General features: G+C 45.5%; 1 protein-coding gene across 4 annotated transcripts in view; it reads left to right on the forward strand.

Moving 5' to 3' along the window:
* mcf2l2 (MCF.2 cell line derived transforming sequence-like 2) overlaps window positions 1-22,532 on the forward strand; it is a 327,596-nt gene that overhangs the window by 207,172 nt on the left and 97,892 nt on the right. For all 4 annotated transcript variants that reach the window (XM_078410194.1, XM_078410198.1, XM_078410195.1 and 1 more), the window contains exons 16-20: window positions 116-182; window positions 3,762-3,877; window positions 8,265-8,334; window positions 11,629-11,721; window positions 19,129-19,221. In XM_078410194.1, coding sequence (XP_078266320.1) covers window positions 116-182; window positions 3,762-3,877; window positions 8,265-8,334; window positions 11,629-11,721; window positions 19,129-19,221 — 439 coding nt within the window. The remainder of the gene's footprint in view (window positions 1-115; window positions 183-3,761; window positions 3,878-8,264; window positions 8,335-11,628; window positions 11,722-19,128; window positions 19,222-22,532) is intronic.

A 22,532-nucleotide genomic window follows, 5' to 3' on the forward strand; every position in this document is an offset into this window, starting at 1 on the left:
ACCTATCCATGTTTTACAGAAATGCTGCCTGACCCGTTGAGTCACTCTTTGTATGATTTATTTTTGATTCACAACTGATAATATTGAAATTTAATGCTAATCCTCTACTTCTCAGGCACATCATGAATGAACTGATTGACACAGAAAGGGCATACGTTGAAGAACTCCAGGGCATCATTGAGGTAGGGAAAATGTGTGGTTCAATATGAAAAGATTTCAATCAGTATTTGCTTATTTCACCTTCATTTTGATTCTGGTGTGCATGCAGGCAAATTTAAAATAAGAACGGAACATATTTGGTCTACATTGACGACATGATATCTATGGCAAGGTCTGCACACTAAGGCCTGCCCAGTAACAGATGATTTCTTAGGACTTGTTGATAGGCTGCTCTGGAAGGTTAGATCGCATGGAAACCAAGGAGAAATAGCTGAACGGATGGAAAATTGGCTTCGTAGAAGGAAGCAGTGGGTGATGGTGGAAGGTTTCTTCTCAGACTTGGGGGCCTGTGACTAGTGGTATGCCTCAGGGTTCAGTGCTGGGCCCGTCACTCTTTGTTTTCTACGTCAATGATTTGGAAGAGAACATACAGGGCAAGATTAGCAAGTTTGCTGATGATACAAAAGTTAGTGATTCTGAAGATAGTGAAGATGGTTGTCAAAGATTGCAGCAGGATCTGGATCGATTGGCCAGGTGGGCAGAGGAATGGTTAATGGAATTTAATACAGAGAAGTGTAAGGTGGTGCATTTTGGGTAGTCTAACATGAGCAATGGATGGACACAATGAATGGTCGGACTCTGGAAAGTGTCAAGCAGAGGGATCGAGGCTGCAGGTGCATGGTTCCTTGAAAGTGGAGTCGCAGGTAGATAATGTGGTCAAAAAGGCTTTTGGCACAATGGCCTTCATCAGTCAGTATTGAGTACAGAAGTTGGGAGGTCATGTTGCAGTTGTATACGACATTGGTGAGGCCGCATTTAGAGTATTACGTTCAGTTCTTGGCACCATGTTGTAGGAAAGACGTTATCAAGCTGGAAATGGTACAGAGATGATTTACGAGGATGTTGCCAGGACTAGAGGGTGTGAGCTGTAGGGAGAGGTTGAGTAGGCCAGGACTCTATTCCATGGAGTGCAGGAGGATGAGGGGTGATCTTATTGAGGTCTATAAAATCATAAGAGGAATAGATCGGGTAGATGCACAGAGTCTCTTGACCAGAGTATGTGAATTGAGGACCAGAGGATATAGGTTTAAGGTGAAGGTGAAAGATTTAATAGGAGTCTGAGGGGTACCTTTTCACACAATGGTGTATGGTGGGTGTATGGAAAAAGCTGCCAGAGGAGGTAGTTGAGGCCAACGTTTATAAAACAGTTAGATAGGTACATGGTAAAACAGGTTTGGAGGGATATGGACCAAACGCTGGCAGGTGGGAGTAGTGTAGCTGGGACATGTTGGCTGGTGTGGGCAAGTTGAGCCGAAGGGGCTGTTTCCACACTGTATCACTTTATGACTCTAATTACCGAGCAGAAGGTACAGAAATTAAGCATTTGTTGATTTGTCAGAATCCGACATATTTTGCTTGGGCAGTTTACAAGCCAGTGGTATGAATATTGATTTCTCTAACTTCAAGTAACCCTTGCATCCTCCTTCTCTCTCCATCCCCCCCCCCCCCCCCCCCCGCCACCCCCCACCCAAGTCATTGTACTCGCTTCAAAGTCGTCTTCTTGAGTCTCATTACCTGTAACTCGGCCATAGCGAACAATGGCCTGTTTCTTTTATCATTGTTACTTTTTTGCATATCTTTCATTGATTTGTTCTATACCTCTCTATATCGTCTAAATCTCTCGTTTATCTTTCCCCTGTCTCTTAGTCTGAAGAAGGGTTTCGACCCGAAACTTCACCTATACTCCAGGGATGCAATCTAACCCGCTGAGTTACTTCAGCTTTTTGTATCTGTCTTCGGTTTAAACCAGCATCTGCAGTTCCTTCCTACACATTTAATACATCTTTACAGATGCTGACCTTAAATTTATTTTCTTTGAGCAATAATTCTTGTCCTGATTTTTAAATGTTAAGTTCCTTGATTGTGTACCTTTTAAATACTATTTAAATGCAACTGAATATTTGTGCACTACTGACTCCAATTTTTATAAAAAGCGAGCCTACCACCATTAATAATCTGTCAAACTATGAACATGTTCTAGAACAATCATCAAGGGTTAGAAGTAGTCTATGTTTTGCTTTATTGGGAAGGAATAGGATTTAAACACAGGTAGAACTGCCTTAAAGTATGGAGAGCAATTAACAATACAGGAAAAGTAAATCTAAAACAAATCTTTAGACCAAGTGGACCCGTTGGGCCCAAACCTCTCTTGCATTGGTGCAGCACCCTCTCCTCCCCCACTCCCCCCTCCCCTCTCCCCCCCCCCACTCCGCCTCCCCCCCTCCCTCCACCCCCTCCACCCCCAAAGCATCGCCTATTCCTTTACTCCAGAGATACTGTTTCTGAGTTACTGCAGGTTTTTGTGTCTATCATGATAATCAATCTCATAACCTCTGATGTGCATCGGGTGGAAATTATCTTGGAATGAGTGACTCCCAAGGCAGATTCAGTCCCAGTAAGGCATAGAGTCACAGAGATGGAGTTTCCTGTTCAAATGTAGTGAGACTGAGGGAGCCAGACAGGGTTTGGAGGACTGACGTAAGGAAACTGAAACAGAAAGGATTGAAGCAGGGTGTAAATTAGGTTAAGAGGGAACAAAAGTGGAACTGGGAAGCCACATCATCATACATCATCATCATCATCATATATATACAGCCGGAAACAGGCCTTTTCGGCCCTCCAAGTCCATGCCACCCAGCGATCCCCGTACATAAGAGGGTGTGTACAAGCAAGTGTAATTAGAACGCCTCTTTATGGTCTTGGATTGCACATGTGTGTCTGCATATGACTGTATGCCAAGTGTATGGTGTAGAGCCTGATCTCCAATTATCTTGAACCTCCGTACCACTGAACAAGGTATTACTTTGCACATCAACATTGTAGTTGGTGGGCGATGAGAGTGGGCGTTGTAGTTGGTGGGCGATATTCCATCCCTCGGAACCGAATGAATGAATGAATGAATGAATGAATGAATGAATGAATGGATGAATGAATGAATGAATGAATGAATGAATGAATGAATGAATGAATACTTTATTGTCACATGTGACAATTCACAGTGATATTCTTTGTTTTCCATACCCGAGGTATGCAAAGAGTCGCCACATAAAGGGCGCCAACAAAGTTACAAAAGTATCCCACGCCATGTTTCCCCCCCCCCCCTCCCCCCCACACAGCAGTTACCCCACTCCGGGTCCTCCTATGTTCTACACCTCAACATATTTAACTTCTTCAAATCTCTCAATTTTCACCATTTTCCGTCATTGAAGGTGTTTACCAAAACATACCGCTCTGTGCTAACAAGGATTATCACACGTTTTACGCGGCAGTGTGTTAAACCTTGTGTGAAAATTGCCTTGGCATTTAAATACATCGAAAGAGCAATATATTTTGAGATTACTGTTGATAAAGATGTGAGATTTGCTTCTCTGCAGAACATAGCTTGTTTTGACAGTCTTGAAACTGTCTCAGATATTATTTCCATGATGAGCCTTTTGCCAAACCACTGGATAATTAATCCAATATTATCGTCAACTTTGCCTTTTACACACTGTAATCCTCTTTAAATTGGCAATTACTTCATTACCTTATTTCCTTTGCAGGGTTATGCTGTTGAAATGGACAATCAAGAGCTGGCTCCTCTGATCCCAGCTGCACTTAAGAATAAAAAGGAAATCCTGTTTGGAAACCTTCCAGAAATCTATGATTTTCATAATAGGTGATGTTTCTTTCATTATATTGTACTTAAATATCTAAGCCAATGATAAAAGTTGATCATATTTCAATTTGAAACATGCATTCAGAACAAAACAGAAGGCAAAGATCTGTCTGCGCTATGATGCAATCTGTCAGTGGTTGTAATATAACATTGCTGATTGTTCTGCCATAACATTGACAAACAAACAGTTTCGACTTTAATGAGCTGAAAAAATAGTATGGTATGGGTGTGAGGATGAAAAATGGACTGCTCTTATTTTCCAGTTACTGAATTATTAGAGACATGGAGTCATAAAGCACAGAAACAGGGCTACCATTTTCATATGGACAATCAAGTGACCATAAGTCAAACACTTCCTCTCAAGAGGGGAAGAGATTGCCAAATGAAGAGGCTCCACATATTTGTGTCTTCCTATGGATTGTTTCAAAGTGGTCTAATAACGAATCACAATCGCTGAATTTTTCAATACATACTTTCTTTTGAAACCAGAATAAAAACCTGTTCTGCTTTTCTCTTTTTCAGAAGTAGCCTTTCCTCCTTTAAGCATGTGTGTTTTGGACACTTAACACTGTGCAGTTGAGTGATAACAATAGACAATAGACAATAGGTGCAGGAGTAGGCCATTCGGCCCTTTGAGCCAGCACCGCCATTCACTGTGATCATGGCTGATCATGCACAATCACTACCCCGTTCTTGCCTTCTCCCCATATCCCCTGACTCCGCTGTCATTAAGAGCTCTATCTAACTCTCTCTTGAAAGCATCCAGACAATTGGCCTCCACTGCCTTCTGAGGCAGAGAATTCCACAGCTTCACAACTCTCTGAGTGAAAAAGTTCTTCCTCATCTCCATTCTAAATGGCCTACCCCTTATTCTTAAACTGTGGTCCCTGGTTTGGGACTTCCCCAACATCGGGAACATGTTTCCTGCCTCTAGCGTGTCCAATTATGTTTCAATAAGATCCCCTCTCATCCTTCTAAATTCCAGAGATATACAAGCCCAGTTGCTCCAGTCTTTCAACGTACGACAGTCCCACCATTCCGGGAATTAACCTCGTGAACCTACGCTGCACGCCCTCAATAGCAAGAATGTCCGTCCTCAAGTTTGGAGACCAAAACTGCACACAATACTCCAGGTGCGGTCTCACTAGGGCCCTGTACAACTGCAGAAGGACCTCTTTGCTCCTATACTCAACTCCTCTTGTTATGAAGGCCAACATTCCATTGGCTTTCTTCACTGCCTGCTGTACCTGCATGCTTCCTGATAACATTTATTCAGAATAGTTATAGACCTTCATTGACAGAAATAGAATATATGTATAAGTAAGGTTCATAAGGTCACAAGGAAAAGGAGTAGAATTAAGCCATTCGGCCCATCATGTCTACTCTGCCATTCAATCATGGCTGATCTACCTCTCCCTCCTAACCCCATTCTCCTGCCTTCTCCCCATAACCCCTGATACCAATGACTCCAACAATGTTGGCTTTATAATAAGAATTAAAACCGGAGGCGCAAATTGTCAGATATTTTCCTGTAATGCTGAATTAAGACATTTTATCAGTGTATGTCATGTAATGATATATTGCAGAAATACATAAATGCATTATATAAATGTAAAATATAAATGCATTTATTCTTCTCTCACATTGTTGTGCTCGCTACACAAGTTCTGTCGCAGAAGAAACGAATTTGTTCCACATGAGTTTCTCTGATTTATATCTACTACAGTGAAGATAAATATTTGAGGTATTGAGACAATCATAGCATCATAGTCTGAAGTCCTCCTGGAAATCCAATGCAATGTGTGTACACAAAATTGAAATCAAATGAAATTAAATTGGTTTTGGATTTACATAAACAATTCGGGGGCATTTTGTGGCACATTGCATCCTGCCCCTTCTCAATGTACATTTAAGCTATACCTACGTACTAGTGTATTTACACAATGTTTTTAGTTCCTCAATGCATCAGGTGCTAAGCAACTGAAATAGTACGTTCCAGGTTGGTGTGCTACAAATTAATGGGCAGTGAGTCTGAGCCAATTACCTATAAAGCATTTCAGTCACAACAAAGGTGCTGCAGCTTGAAAGGGAAGCTTATCTCCACAGGAGGAAATAGAAAAAAGGAGAGTAAGTTAATCAACTTTACAAATGACCACCATTTCCATTAAATGTACAGCACAAAAACATATCATTCAGCCATAAAATTGCCAATGACCTCTCCCTGTGTGTGCATACTCCAGTGCACTTTTCTCCCTCTTGTGCTTTCCCAGTTTTCTCATAAATATAGTAATTTAAAAGCAAAAATATATATATAGATGCTGATTGTCTGAAATAATATCACAAATACTCATCAAATCAGGCAGTATCTGAGGAGAACAAGTGGCTTGATCATAATTGATTTGTCTGGACGATCACAACAACTACAATTACAGATATACTGTATCTTCTACATTTGCTTGCTCTCCTTATCACAGGCATTCTTTTTGTTCTTTAAACCCTTTCCTAATCTCGTCTAAAAGCAAGTTTTTTTTCCACTTGTCCCAGTTTATCTCAGATGAGGCTAGTTTATCTCAGTGATAGGGGTGGCAACTATCTCACTCCAAAATACGGGACAAGGTGGCGTCACCGCCCTGCGCCCTCCCCCCCCCCCCCCCCCCCCCCCCAGCCAGCAGCCACATGCTCCCACTCCACCAATGGCTGCCGCCCGGGCCTCCGGACCTAGACTGACCAGAGCTAAAATGTCGGAAACCTAGAGTGTAAGGACCTAAACTGTCGGGGCCTACAGCGTTGGGGCCTACAGTGCCAGAGCCTACAGCATCCGGTCCTACAGCTCCCCCCCAGGCCTACTACGGGTCAAGGGCAGTCCCGTAGGGGACAAACCAATTTGGCCCAAAATACGGGATGTCCCGGCTAATACGGAACAGTTGGCAACCCTACTCAGTGACATGTTCGGCAGAAACATTGAAGGCCGAAGGCCTGTTCCTGTGCTGTTCTATGTTCTATGTTGTATTGCAAGGTCGAAGACCTGAAATGATACCTTTCTTTCTTTCTTCCTTCCTTCCTCCCTTTCCTTTTGTTCCCCACATATGCTTCTTCACTAGCAATTAGTGATTTGATCCCTTGAATACATTTGAGACATGTATCTCAATTCCTCCTTGTAAGAGTGAATTCCACAACCTTTGGGTAAAACTGTTTTATCCAAATTCCCAATTTGATTCATTTTTGACAATGTTATATTCATATTTTTAGTTGACAATAGACAATAGACAATAGACAATAGGTGCAGGAGTAGGCCATTCAGCCCTTCGAGCCAGCACCGCCATTCAATGTGATCATGGCTGATCACTCTCAATCAGTACCCCGTTCCTGCCTTCTCCCCATACCCCCTCACTCCGCTATCCTTAAGAGCTCTATCCAGCTCTCTCTTGAAAGCATCCAACGAACTGGCCTCCACTTGAGGCGAAGACACTGACAGATCACTCCTTCTATTGAACGTACAAATTTCTATTTCTTCCTTCACCTTTCTCTTTCCTGAATAGAAACAGCTTGGCTGCTGTCTCTTTTGTCTCTGCCAAAATCTTTGCCTTTGTGTGTAATTTCTCATTTCTGGCACCATCCTTGTAATTTTTTTTTCACTTTCTACATCCCATTTGTAATATGGAAACTAATACTGTACACAAAATGCCAAGTGTGGCCGAACCAAGGTTCTATCAAAATTCCCGGTTCATTTCCTCTAGAATTAAATCCAATGGTTTTCATTAGCTTATTCTCTGAAAATTTGTGATTCTCAAACCCTTTATGACCCCACGTCAAAAGGACTCATCCAAAAAGTATATAACCATCAAATATTGATATTTATTCCAAATTAAATAGTTGCATTTGTAGGTTTTTTGGTGACCTATTATATTTTATAACCATCCTCCTCAATTTTAATCACATGCATAATTTGTTCGCGTCTACAAATTTTGGAACTTTGTTTACTGATTCTAGGATCCAAGCATTGTATGGAAATGAACAGTAGTTAATAATATTTCTCACCTGTACCTCTTTTCTTTCCTTAAGCCAAGTTTGCATACTGGCATGCATGCAAAATGAGAAAAGGCTTCTCCACCCAGCGACCCACACAGAATATAAATACAATTGCGACTGTGAATTTATCATGTAGACTTTCAACTTTGTGCAGAGAGGACAACTTCGTCTTTAAGGAAAACATCCAAGTTAAAATAATGTGAAATGTCTCCATCATACACAAGCATATTTTCAGGGCGTTGTGAACCATCTATTGAACCTATTTCATCCCAAAGATGATGTCCCTCTGGTTAGGATGTTAACTGAAACCTTTGTACCAATGATACTTAAAACAATAACATTTATTATTCGTTTTAAGGATATTTCTTAAGGAGCTTGAAAATTGTGTGGAGAATCCTGAGCTTGTAGGAACGTGTTTTTTAAAGCGGGTAAGAGAAACATTTTGTTTTTGAGCTGATAATTTTACAACAATAATGTTAATGAGATGAGTTTCCATTGAATCATACCATTTTGTTTGCTTCAAAAATGGACCCTTTTCACCTTTTCTCAAATTTCGCATTGTTTTTGTGGGCAGTGTTTTCCATTTAGAAATGTCCAGGGAAAAATGCAATGTGATTTAAACCTGATTCCTTAAGCTAGGAACCATAAATGTTGGTTTACACCAAAGGTAGACACAAACTGCTGGAGTAACTCAGCGGGTCAGGCAGCATCTCTGGAGAAAAGGATTTGTGATGTTTGGATCGAAACCCTTCTTCAGACTGATAGTCACGGGAGAGGCAAACTAGAGGTATGGAAAGGTACAGAACAAATCAGAGCCAGCACTGATGACCAAGGAAAGGTGGACCCCATAATAGACAATAGACAATAGGTGCAGGAGTAGGCCCTTCGGCCCTTCGAGCCAGCACCGCCATTCACTGTGATCATGGGTAATCATCCACAATCAGTACCCTGTTCCTGCCTTCTCCCCATATCCCTTGACTCCGCTATCTTTAAGAGCTCTATCTAACTCTTGAAAGCATCCAGAGAATCAGCCTCCACTGCCTTCTGAGGCAGAGAATTCCACAGATTCATAACTGTCTGGGTGAAAAAGTTTTTCCTCAAACCCGTTCTAAATGGCCTACCCCTTATTATTAAACTGATGTTCATACGTTCTAGGAGCCAAATAAGGACATTCGGCCCATGAGGTCGACTCTTCCATTCAATCATGACTGATCTATCTTTCCCCCTCAGCCCCATTCTCCTGTCTTTGCCCCATTATCCCAGACCCCATAACTAATCAAAAATCTGTCAATCTCCGCCTTAAAAATATCCACTGACTTGACCTCCACCGCGTCTGTGGCAATGAATTCCGCAGATTCGCCACCCTCTGACCAAATAAATTCCTTCTCATCTCCTTTCTAAATGTACGTCCTTGTATTCTGAGGCTATGGCCTCTGATCCTAGCCTCCCTCACTAGTGGAAACATCCTCTCCACATTCACTCTATCCAGGCCTTTCACTCTGTTAAGGATGTCTGTACATACCTCAGCGAAACCAAGCGCAGGCTCGGCGATCGCTTCGCTCAACACCTGCGCTCGGTCCGCGTTGGCCAAACTGGTCTCCCGGTGGCCGAGCACTTCAACTCCCCCTCCCATTCCCAGTCTGACCTTTCTGTCATGGGCCTCCTCCAGTGCCATAGTGAGGCCCACCGGAAATTGGAGGAACAGCACCTCATATTTTGCCTGGGCAGCTTGCAGCCCAGTGGTATGAACATTGACTTCTCCAACTTTAGATAGTTCTTCTGTCCCTCTCTTCCCCTCCACTTCCCAGTTCTCCCACTATCTTCCTGTCTCCACCTATATCCTTCCTTTGTCCCGCCCCCCTGACATCAGTCTGAAGAAGGGTCTCGACCTGAAACGTCACCCATTCCTTCTCTCCCGAGATGCTGCCTGACCCGCTGAGTTACTCCAGCATTTTGTGAATAAATACCAGCTGGTCCATATATGTCCTGAAGGATCCTATCTGGGCTAGTTGCCTTCCATGGATTTACTCTCAAGAAGGCCAATCTTGCGTCTGTCACAGTAATCATTAGTACAGGCTCACACAAGGCTGATGGGGCATGGGACATTGTTCCACCATCTTCGTTGGAACTGAGCATTGAATGCATTGAGCGCATTGCAGAGGGACCTGTTGTTGTCATTAAAGTAGGCCTGCCTTCACTTTGTAGCCTGATCCAGCATGCAATCCTTTCCACAGTACACATGTCATTGCCTTGGGACCCCAGATTAGTCCGGAATTCCCTCTTGCCATTAATGTGGTTGATCCACGACAGATTGTTGGTAATTTCTACTCCAGGGAATTTGAAGCTCACAATCATTTCCAATTTGGCTGCATATCCATATCTAAATTTATATTAGAAAAATCCACACGGTCACAGCTGGATCTGTAAGATATAAGCAGCAGGACAAAATAGCATTTAATTTAGAGATACAGCGTGGAAACAGGCCCTTTCGGCCCACCGGGTCCGCGCCGACCAGCGATCCCCGCACATTAACACGATCCCCACTAGGGACAATTTTGTTTTGCATTTGTACCAAGCCAATTATCCAACAAACCTGTACGTCTTTGGAGTGTGGGAGAAATCCGGAGATCTCAGAGGAAACCCACGTGGTCACGGGGAGAACGTACAAACTCGGTACAGACAGCACCCGTAGTCGGGAAGGAACCCGGGTCTCCGGCGCTGCATTCGCTGTAAGGCAGCAACTCTACCGCTGCGCCACCGGGCCGGCCTTACACTCTTTATTTGCATCTTTGTCAATGACATTTGGGACTTACTCTCTTGCAGCTGCCCTGCCGCAGCAAGGTGCAGAGAATGTTTGCATGGCAGCCATTGTCCCTGTTGTTGCCCCATCCCCCCAACATCCATGGCAGCAGGAGAAGGATGCATCTTCCAAGCCTAAAGCTTTCATCACATGTGGAAAACTCTCAAACATCTAAATCACTGCCATCAGACCACCTCCCCTTACCTTTTCCACGTTCTCATCTCTCTACACGATTGTCATTAACACCTTCCTTTCTAATCAGAGGTATCTCTGCCCCATTACCTTGCGGCCTCCCTCTCCACCTCCACCCTCACCTCTCCTCAGCTGGCTCTATCTGCCCGCCTCTTTGCCCCTTGTCCACTTCTACCTATTACCCACCTGCCTCTGACTCCCATCCCACACCTGACTCCTTCTCCCGTCATTCCTCACCCCCTCCTCAGTCCTCTGTCTCACCCCGCCCTCTCTCCTCTTTACACCAGCTACCTTCCTTCCCCACTCCTCTCTCGACCGAAAACGTCAACAATTCCTTTCCCTCCACAGATGCTGTTCGATCCGCTGAGTTCCTCCGCCAGTGGTTTGCTTTTAGCTCCAGATTCAGCATCTGTAATCTCCTGTGTCTCCAGAGAATTGGTCAAGGTTGCACAAGTCTGCATGAAATCAATAAGTAGATAACAACAAATTGAAAATGGATTGCAGGTGTAGGGGGTGGAGAATACAGAAATACTCTCAAATCATAGGCACCAGATGTACCTCAAGATAGCAAAGGCAAACTGATGAAGCACGCACACAAATCTCCTTCTTGTGAACTAATCATGTTGTTGATGGCCTCAGTGCCCAAGTTATTGTACTTCACTAATTCATCAAGTTATTCATTTCACAGTTGTCTCTGCTTTTATTATAAAGACATTGTTTTTGTTTTCAGAAAGAGGAGTTACAGATTTATGAAAAGTACTGTCAAAACAAGCCACGTTCAGAAGCACTCTGGAGGCAGTGTGGAGATTGCCAATTCTTTCAGGTCTGCATACCATATTTTGTCCATTTTTTAAACATAGAAACATACACAGTATAGCACGTTGGGTATTATGTGGTACTAGACGGCCGTGGGCCCATTGGGTCCAAATCTCTCTTGCGGGCCTGGCAACCCCCAGGTTGGGTGCAAGCCTCTCCTGCCGGCCCAGCAGCCCACCCCCAACAGACAATCCGTGGGCCCATTGCCCGGGGCCATGGGCGGGCGAGGGGGTAGAGGAAAGGGGAGAGGGAGCCACTCACCACGGCCCCGGGTGGCCATCGCGTCGGCCAGAGCGAACGGTGGACCCGTTGGGTGGAAACCTCTTCTGCAGCTGCAGCTCAGTGTGCGACGGCCATCTTGTTTGACCCTTTGCCGCCGCACTGCACCATGGGAGGAAGGTCACGCCGGGACGGGTGCCGGTCCTCATGGGGGGGGGGGGGGGGCGCATTTATTAAAGTTTATTAAGTTAATTGTTTTTAAAATGTAACAAAGCTTGACCGCAGCGGAATCGTGAGTAGGGTGGGCAAAAAATTGTTGCGCTTTCGTGTACCGTTTTGGCTGTATTTCGGGAACATACAAAACTACGAATATATATACAAGATGAGAGTTTTAGTAATATACTAGCAAAGCGGGCCCGTTGGGCCCATTCCCACACCCCCCATTCTCTCCTCCCCCAGCCCCACTCTTACTCTCCCCACACCCCCCCTTTCCCCACGACCTCCCCTTTTCCCAGTACCCCTCTTTCCCCCACCACCAAGCCCCCTCCGCACGACCCCTGTTGTCCCCCTCCCCAGTCCCCATTCTCAGACCCCCCCTTCACTCTCCCCCAGACACACTCTTACTCTCCCCCACCCCCCCTTTCCCCAGCACACCCCTTTCCCCTACTCTCTCTTGCTCCCAGCACCAACCCCCCACCCCCGCTGAAGATCTTCAATAAATCGGTTAGAAATTAAATGTTTAAACTTTAAAACCTCTGTAACTTAAAAAATACACGACCAAATTAAATGAAAATATCATGGCCGACCGGCCGGGAGATTGGCGATTAAGGCGGTGCATAAATTGTGGCGCAACGGTTACCGTTTTGCCGAAATCACTGATACCTAGATACATAGGGATTCATATATTTATATACAAGATCTGAGTTTTAGTAGTATAAGATAGATATATATATAGAAATAGCAGCCAGAAATTCTGGGTTTATCTGGGATGTATTCCAGGTTGATAGGAACAGATCTGCTTTGTGAACTAGGAGCTGTTTTGCCAGCTCCACCATATTTCCATAGCCTACCTGTGCATCTCACCTTTACATCTATTATACCTTAAAATCTATAATCTCCCTGAACTCTCTATTCTTCTAACCACTTGTATTTTCACCATAGTCTTCATTATTGGCGGTCAAGCAGTGGTCTAGAATTTCCTTTTTAAATCTCGCTTCTTCTTTCTTTCCATTTCCTTGTTCCCCATTTTAAAACTTTTCTTGTCTCGCTCGGTCTGTAAGAAGGAACCATGTCATCCTTTGACAATCACTTTTCTAAAGGGCTTTAACGCATTGTTGTACATTAGAGGCCACTCGTTGTACCCAAAGCAGGGATATCAGTTTATGGTTGTAGAGTTTCTGAAAGGATCGTCCTAACGTATTTTCTTTTCAATGATTAATATTGTGAAATAGATGGAACATTACCGGGGATAGGTTTAAGGCGTGAAGAACAAACTTTAAAGGGAATGTAAGGAGCACATTTTTTACACAGAGGGTAGCGGATTATATGGAACATGATAGAAGCGTGTGCATTTACCAAGTTTTAAAGACATTTGATCAGCTTCATGGATGGGAAGGATTTTGAGGTACATAGCCTAAGTATTGACAAAGAGGACTAGCTGAGGAAGACATCTTGGTCAGCATGCATGAGTGTAGCAGAAGGGCCTATTTCTTTGCTATATACAGTATGTATATGATTCTATTAAACTGCTTATTGATAGTGCTTCAAAATGTCTGCATAGTATTTTACAAATTTTACATTTATGTGAGTATTTGTGAGATATTGGATTCAATTTTATATTGGATTGAAAATGTATCAATATTTTTAGTGCCTTCGAATAAGAGACCCTTGCATATCATAAATATTACTAGAACAGATTTCTAATCACAATGTTCATTTATAGAGTTATGGAGTCATAGAGCATCAGACATGGTTAGTGAAGAAGTTGCCCCTCAGGTCTCTTGTAAATCTCTCCCCTCTCAATTTAAGACTATGCCATCTACTTTTAGAATCTGCTGTTTTTAGAATCCTCTGCCCTGGGAAAAGGACTGTGAATGTTCACTTTATCCTTGTCCCTCATGATCTTGTACACCTCAAAAAGGTCACTCCTCAGCCTCCTGTGCTGCAAGTTCAAAAGTCCAAGCCCATCCAACCTCTCCCTATAACACAAGCCCGCAGGTCCAGGTAACATGCTGATGAATCTCTCCTGCACCCTTTCCAACTTAATGAGAGCCTTCCTATAGCTGGGCAACAAGAACTGGGCACAACACTCTGAGTGTGATCTTACCAACGACTTGTCCAGTTGCATCATGGTGACCCAGCTTTTGTACTTAAGACCTTTCCCAATGAAGTCAAACGAGCCAAAGGTCTTCTTCACCATACTGTCCAACTAGCTTGACACTTTCAGAGAACCATGCAGCTGTACTCCCTAATCTCTCTGCTCTGCAACGTTCTCCAGGACACCACCATTTACTGTGAATGTCCTGCCCTGGTTTGACACTAGCGTTGCCAATTGTCCCGTATCAGCCGGGACATCCCGTATTTTGGGCTAAATTGGTTTGTCCCGTATGGGACCACCCTTGTCGCATATTAGGCCCGGGGCGCACTGTTGGCCTGGACGCTGTCGGCCCTGACGCTGTAGGCGCGGACAGTGTAGGCCCGGACAGTGTAGGCCCGGACAGTGTAGGCCCGGACAGTGTAGTCGCGGACAGTGTAGGCCCGGACAGTGTAGGCCCGGACAGTCTAGGCCCGGACAGTGTAGGCCCGGACAGTGTAGGCCCGGACAGTGTAGGCCCGGACAGTGTAGGTCCGGACAGTGTAGGCTCTGACAGTGTAGGCCCGGACAGTGTAGGCCCGGACAGTGTAGGCCCGGACAGTGTAGGCCCGGACAGTGTAGGCCCGGACAGTGTAGGCTCTGACAGTGTAGGCCCGAACAGTGTAGATCCGAACAGTGTAGGCGCGGACAGTGTAGGCGCGGACAGTGTAGGCCCGGACAGTGTAGGCCCGGACAGTGTAGGCCCGGACAGTGTAGGCCCGGACAGTGTAGGCTCTGACAGTGTAGATCCGAACAGTGTAGGCGCGGACAGTGTAGGCGCGGACAGTGTAGGCCCGGACAGTGTAGGCCCGGACAGTGTAGGCCCGGACAGTGTAGGCCCGGACAGTGTAGGCCCGGACAGTGTAGGCACGGACAGTGTAGGCCCGGACAGTGTAGGCGCGGACAGTGTAGGCCCGGACAGTGTAGGCGCGGACAGTGTAGATCCGAACAGTGTAGGCGCGGACAGTGTAGGCGCGGACAGTGTAGGCCCGGACAGTGTAGGCCCGGACAGTGTAGGCCCGGACAGTGTAGGCCCGGACAGTGTAGGTCCGGACAGTGTAGGCACGGACAGTGTAGGCCCGGACAGTGTAGGCGCGGACAGTGTAGGCCCGGACAGTGTAGGCGCGGACAGTGTAGGCGCGGACAGTGTAGGCCGGGACTGGGTAGGCCCGGACTGTGTAGGCCCGGACAGTGTAGGCCCGGACAGTGTAGGCCCGGACAGTGTAGGTGCGGACAGTGTAGGCCCGGACAGTGTAGGCGCGGACAGTGTAGGCCCGGACAGTGTAGGCGCGGACAGTGTAGGCCCGGACAGTGTAGGCCCGGACAGTGTAGGCCCGGACAGTGTAGGTCCGGACAGTGTAGGCCCGGACAGTGTAGGTCCAGACAGTGTAGGCACGGACAGTGTAGGCCCGGACAGTGTAGGCGCGGACAGTGTAGGCCCGGACAGTGTAGGCGCGGACAGTGTAGGCGCGGACAGTGTAGGCCGGGACTGGGTAGGCCCGGACTGTGTAGGCCCGGACAGTGTAGGCCCGGACAGTGTAGGCCCGGACAGTGTAGGTGCGGACAGTGTAGGCCCGGACAGTGTAGGCGCGGACAGTGTAGGCCCGGACAGTGTAGGCCCGGACAGTCTAGGCCCGGACAGTCTAGGCCCGGACAGTGTAGGCCCGGACAGTGTAGGCCCGGACAGTGTAGGCCCGGACAGTGTAGATCTGGACAGTGTAGGCACGGATAGTGTAGGCCCGGACGCTGTAGGAACGGACAGTGTAGGCCCGGACGCTGTAGGCACGGACAGTGTAGGTCCGGACAGTGTAGGCCCGGACAGTGTAGATCTGGACAGTGTAGATCCGAACTGTGTAGGCCCAGACAGTGTAGGCCCGGACAGTATAGATCTGGACAGTGTAGGTCCGAACTGTGTAGGTATGGAGGCTCAGGTGCCACCTAATGGAGGTTGCGTAGCAACCCGCCTCCCAGCCCGGGCGGCCGCCATTGGTGGTGCGGGAGCACGTGGCCGCTGGCTGGGTAAGGTCACGTGGGGCGCTGGGCAGTGACGTCACCTTGTCCCGTATTTGGGAGTGAGATAGTTGGCACCCCTATTTGACACCGGTCCGTGCGGTGGGTGAACAAGGGCTCCCTCATTTACCTTGCGAGTTGGGATTGGGGTCAGAAGCCAGGGGTATGAACGGCTGGGGATGAGTAGCCAGGTCCGTCCGCTATATCCAAAATTGGTTATAAGTGGGTCCATTAAAATGAGTGTTTACTGTATCGTCTTTGTGAAACAGTTAGGAGAGAAGATTGAGAAGATGGTTGAAAAGGGATCTTGGGAGGCAGCATTAAGGTGCCCAGTAAATTAGAGAAGGCTTGACCGGAAGTTCAGAGTTCCAGAGGGCAAGAGGTAAATTGAACAGATTGGTAGGAGGAGGGGTAGTGGGATGGTGCGTGGGGACCAGGCACAGTTGAAACACAAAAAGCTTAAACATTGAGCCAGGAGAGATAGAATTAGACGAGGCCATGGAGGGATTTTGATATTTAGATGTAAATAAATAACACTTTCACGATGGAGGGGCGACCGGAAAGAGCCTCGCCACTCGCAATGCCCTCTGTGGCCCCTCAGGGAATTTCAACTGACCTCTCGTTATTTTGTCCGGATTATAGGAGTGGGCAGACCATCAGTTGCCAGAAAATCGGTGTTCAGCCTGCAGTAAATGTAGATGTCCTTCCTCACTCTTCACTACACCACCAATATTGGTGTCATCTGCAAACTTACTGACGATGTTATCTACACTGTCATGCAAATTATTAATGTAGATAACAAACACCAAGGGGCACAGCTCAGACCCCTGTGGTCACTGGTCACTGGTCACTGGACACTGGTCACGAGCCTCTACTCAGAAAAACAATTCTCCACTTGACTTGGATGAAGGGATTAAAAGTACCATTAGCAAATTTGCAGATGATACAAAGCTGGGTGGTAGTGTGAACTGTGAGGAAGATGCTATGAGGTTGCAGGGTGACGGACAGGTTGTGTGAGTGGGGGGATGCATGGCAGATGCAGTTTAATGTGGATAAGTGTGAGGGTATCCACTTTGGTGGTATGAATAGGAAGGCAGAGTATTATCAGAATGGTGTCAAGTTAGGAACAACGAGATCTGGGTGTCCTAGTGCATCAGTCACTGAAAGGAAGCATGCAGGTACAGCAGGCAGTGAAGAAAGCCAATGGAATGTTGGCCTTCATAACAAGAGGAGTTGAGTATAGGAGCAAAGAGGTCCTTCTGCAGTTGTACAGGGCCCTAGTCAGACCGCACCTGGAGTACTGTGTGCAGTTTTGGTCCCCAAATTTGAGGAGGGATATTCTTGCTATTGAGGGCGTGCAGCGTAGGTTTACTAGGTTAATTCCCGGAATGGCGGGACTGTCATATGTTGAAAGACTGGAGCGACTAGGCTTGTATACACTGGAATTTAGAAGGATGAGGGGAGATCTTATCGAAATGTATAAGATTATTAAGGGGTTGGACACGTTAGAGGCAGGAAACATGTTCCCAATGTTGGGGGAGTCCAGAACAAGGGGCCACAGTTTAAGAATAAGGGGTAGGCCCTTTAGAACTGAGATGAGGAAAAACTTTTTCAGTCAGAGAGTTGTGAATCTGTGGAATTCTCTGCCTCAGAAGGCAGTGAAGGCCAATTCTCTGAATGCATTCAAGAGAGAGCTAGATAGAGCTCTTAAGGATAGCGGAGTCAGGGGGTATGGGGAGAAGGCAGGAACGAGGTACTGATTGAGAATGATCAGCCATGATCACACTGAATGGCGGTGCTGGCTCGAAGGGCCGAATGGCCTCCTCCTGCACCTATTGTCTATTGTCTATTGTCCACAACCATCCTTTTGTTTTGGGTCAAGACCCTTCTTTAGACTGAGTGTCGGGGAAATGGAAACTTGAGATAAAGACGGTGATATAGAGAGATACAGAACAAACGACTGATATGCAAAAAAGTAACGATAATAAAGGAAACAGGCATTGTTAGCTGAGCTCATTGAAAACTTCAACTTACTGACAATGAGACTCACAAAGATGACTTTGAAGCTGGTACGACTTATGGAGGGATGGAGAGAGGGGGGATGCAATGATTACTTGAAGTTAGAGAAACTAAAATTTGGTTGTAAGCTGCCTAAACGAAATATGAGGTGCTGTTCTTCCAATTTGCATTTGGCCTCACTCTGACAGTGGAGAGGGCCCAGGACAGAAAGGTCAGTGTGGGAAGGGGAATTAAATAATTAAATAAAGTGACTATCCTGAATCAATCCATGTCTATCCAAATGCTTAGGAAGGAGCTGCAGATGCAGGCTTAAAACCGAAGGTAGACACAAAATGCTGGAGAAACTCAGCGGGACAGGCAGCATCTCTGGAGAGAAGGAATGGGTGACATTTTGGATTGGTCAGAAGAAGGGTCTCGACCCGAAACGTCACCCATTCCTTCTCTCCAGAGATGCTACCTGACCCGCTGAGTTACTCCAGCATTTTGTGTCTACCTTCGATTTTAACCAGCATCTGCAGTTTTTTTCCTACACAAGGTACTACCTGATTCCTTTTACCTATGCAATTGCCTGTCTCCTTAAACCTGACTCCCTGACCACTTGTCCTGTTCATTATCATTTCAAACACTAAGGACACGGTAGCCTTTATTGTAATTCCCTCTTCTCTTTCAACGGTGTTTCTTATACTGAGCACACCTCCATTTAGATTCATTTGTATTTCCGTTTATGAGAACTGTGCCGGTTTTGAATACAACAGGAGGTGCTTAATGAATGACAAGTCTTCAAGCCTTAATTAGATTGTATTTTGTTTCCAGGAATGCCAGCAAAAACTGGATCATAAACTTTCACTGGATGCCTACCTTTTGAAACCTGTTCAGAGGATCACAAAGTATCAGCTTCTATTAAAGGTAAACAGGGAGAGGAATTAACAACAATCAAAAGCTTGCTGTTTTTCTTAATTTAGCGGCTGGTGTCTTTGATGTAACTTCAGATACACCTACATTTCACATTGATGAAACAACAAAGAAAATGATTGTAAAAAACGTTGACTTCGTATTTCCTTTAATGTCGATTAAAGGAATGTTTATGATGCCCACAAACTCTTCCCACTCCAAATGCCTTCTCCCAGTTTTTCCTCTGCCTTTTAGTCTAATGCACTCATCTCATTTCCATCTAAGGCATCTCAGCTATTTGCTTCAATCACATCCTGCAGTGCAAACCACTGTCTTAATACAAAAGGATCTTCCTGATTTTCCATTAGGTTTATTACTAACTCTCTTGCATTTAACTTTTGTTTTTGCGATGGAAAAGTCGTAATAACACTTCACAATTATCCCGAATGCCTGAGTTACCTACTACTCTTAGATGAACTAAAGTTTATGCTGGAACCATGCCAACCACATGACATTGAGGGCAGTCATGAAAAATTGACAGGTACTAGTAAACCATTTGCCCATGCCTATCCCTTACTCTTCTTTCTCTATCATGTGTAGATGAAAGTCATCCAAGCAAACTATGAATAAAATGACTATATCAGAATCAGAATCAGAATCAGAATTACCTTTATTTGTCATCCAAAAAAACAGGTCTTTTGGACGAGATTTCGTCACACACAGTCCAACAATAGAGCAATAAAATAAGCAAATTACACAACCCCAACCAACACAAAACAAAAAGAAACATCCATTACAGTGAGTCTCCTCCAGTCCCCTCCTCACTGTGATGGAAGGCCAGAATGTCATTTCTCTTCCCCTGCCGTCTTCTCCCGCGGTCAGGCTGTTGAACTTGCCACGTTCCAGGCCGCGCCGGACGGTGAAAGGTCCGCAGCGGGCCGACCCAAGCCACGCGATCCGGGGCGGGCGAAGTCGCTGCCGCTGCACGTCGACGGGGGTCAGGGCGGTCGTGGCTCCCGACATAGAAGCCCCCGCCGAGCAGAAAGAAATCCCGCTGCCTTTTTCAGGCCGCGCCGGACGGTGAAATGTGCATAAAATAGACATTGGTCAACAATATTAGAGGGTAATATACTGTCATAGATTAAGAATTCGTTATTGAACAGACGTCGAAATATGGGAATAAATGGATTTTTCTCAGGTTGGCAGGTATCCCAGGGAAAGGCACTTGGGCTCAACAATTCACAATCTAAATTTATTGGGGAGGTGCAGTGGTAGAGCTTCTGCCTTACAACGCCGGAGACCCGGGTTCAATCCTGACTACGGGTGCTGTCTGTACGGAGTTTGTATGTTCTCCCCGTGACCTGTGTGGGTTTTCTCTGAGATCTTCGGTTTCCTCCCACACTCTAAAGACGTACAGGTTTGTAGGTTAATTGGGTTGGTATCAATTTAAATTGTCCCTAGTGGGTGTAGGATAAGCGTTAATGTACGGGGATCGCGGACTGGGGTCATGTTTCCACACTGTATCTCTAAACTAAAACTAAACTAACTTAAATATCAATGAATGACTGAGTGGATCAAATATTGTATTTCAAAGTCTGCTGATGAAATCTTTGGGTGTGAAAAGCAAGGAGTATATAGTGAGGTTTCAAGGGCACATTGCCAAGCTAGGTGAGTGCACAGGAGCACGGCAGGTGCTAAATAATTTCGGGTAAATTAAGTCATTCACTTTGCAGTGCAATTGTAAAGGGTGAGTATTTAGGTGGTGTTGACATTCAAAATGACTAAGGACTCCTGTACACAAGCCACTGAAAACAAATGTGTTCAGAAGAGGAATGCAATATTTTCCTTTATACATGAGAATTTGAGAACAGGAGGAAATATGTCTCAATGTACAACATAGGGCCTCAGTGAGAGTGTACCTGGAATATTGTCTCTTGGGAGGAACTGCAGATGCTGCTTTACACCGAAGATAGAAACAAAATGCTGGAGTAACTCAGCGGGACAGGCAGCATCTCTGGAGAGAAGGAATGGGTGACATTTCGGGTGGAGATCCTTCTACAGACTGGATAACGTTTTGGGTCGAGACACTTATTCAGACAGGTCTGAAGAATGGTCTCGACCCGAAACAAAACCCATTCCTTCTCTCCAGAGATGCTGCCTGCAATAATGTCTACAATTTTGATCTCCTTTCCTAAAAAAAGGATATATTTGCCATTGAGGATGCAGCAAATATTCATTTAACTGGTTCCAGGGGGTAGCAGATGTGGCAAATGAAGACAGATTGAGTACATTAAGTCTGCATATTCTGGAGTTTAGAGAAATGATGGGAGATCTAATTGAAACATACAAAATTCTGACAGGGCACGACAGACTAATTGCATGCAGGAGTCCAGAACTAAATATTATTGTTCCAGAATCAGGGATAGGTCACTGGGATTGAGATAGAACATAGAACATCAAACAGTATAGCACAGCAATGGGCCTTTGTCGGCACCAAACATGAAGCAGAGTTAAACTGATTTCACCTGACTGTACATGATCCATATCCTTCTATTCTTTGCTTCCATGTGCCTATCTAAAGGCCTCCTAAATGCCACAATCGTATCTGCTGCCACTACCACCTCTGGCAGTGTATTTCAACTCCCCACCACTCTCTACGTTAAAAAACCTGCTCCACACATCTCATACAGTCACAGAGTGATACAGCGTGGAAACAGGCCCTTCATAGAGTCACAGAGTGATACAGCGTGGAAACAGGCCCTTCATAGAGTCACAGAGTGATACAGTGTGGAAACAGGCTCTTCATACAGTCATAGAGTGATACAGTGTGGAAACAGGCTCTTCATAGAGTCACAGAGTGATACAGTGTGGAAACAGGCCCTTCATAGAGTCATAGAGTGATACAGTGTGGAAACAGGCTCTTCATAGAGTCACAGAGTGATACAGTGTGGAAACAGGCCCTTCATAGAGTCACAGAGTGATACAGTGTGGAAACAGGCTCTTCATACAGTCATAGAGTGATACAGTGTGGAAACAGGCTCTTCATAGAGTCACAGAGTGATACAGTGTGGAAACAGGCCCTTCATAGAGTCATAGAGTGATACAGTGTGGAAACAGGCCCTTCATAGAGTCATAGAGTGATACAGTGTGGAAACAGGCCCTTCATAGAGTCATAGAGTGATACAGTGTGGAAACAGGCCCTTCATAGAGTCACAGAGTGATACAGTGTGAATCCTTCCAAACCTGTCCTATTCATGTACCTGTCTAACTGTTTCTTAAACGCTGGGATAGTCCCAGCCTCAACTACCTCCTCTGGCAGCTTGTTC

The sequence above is a fragment of the Rhinoraja longicauda genome, chromosome 13 (assembly GCF_053455715.1).
Source record: "Rhinoraja longicauda isolate Sanriku21f chromosome 13, sRhiLon1.1, whole genome shotgun sequence".
Classification (NCBI taxonomy): domain Eukaryota; kingdom Metazoa; phylum Chordata; class Chondrichthyes; order Rajiformes; family Arhynchobatidae; genus Rhinoraja; species Rhinoraja longicauda.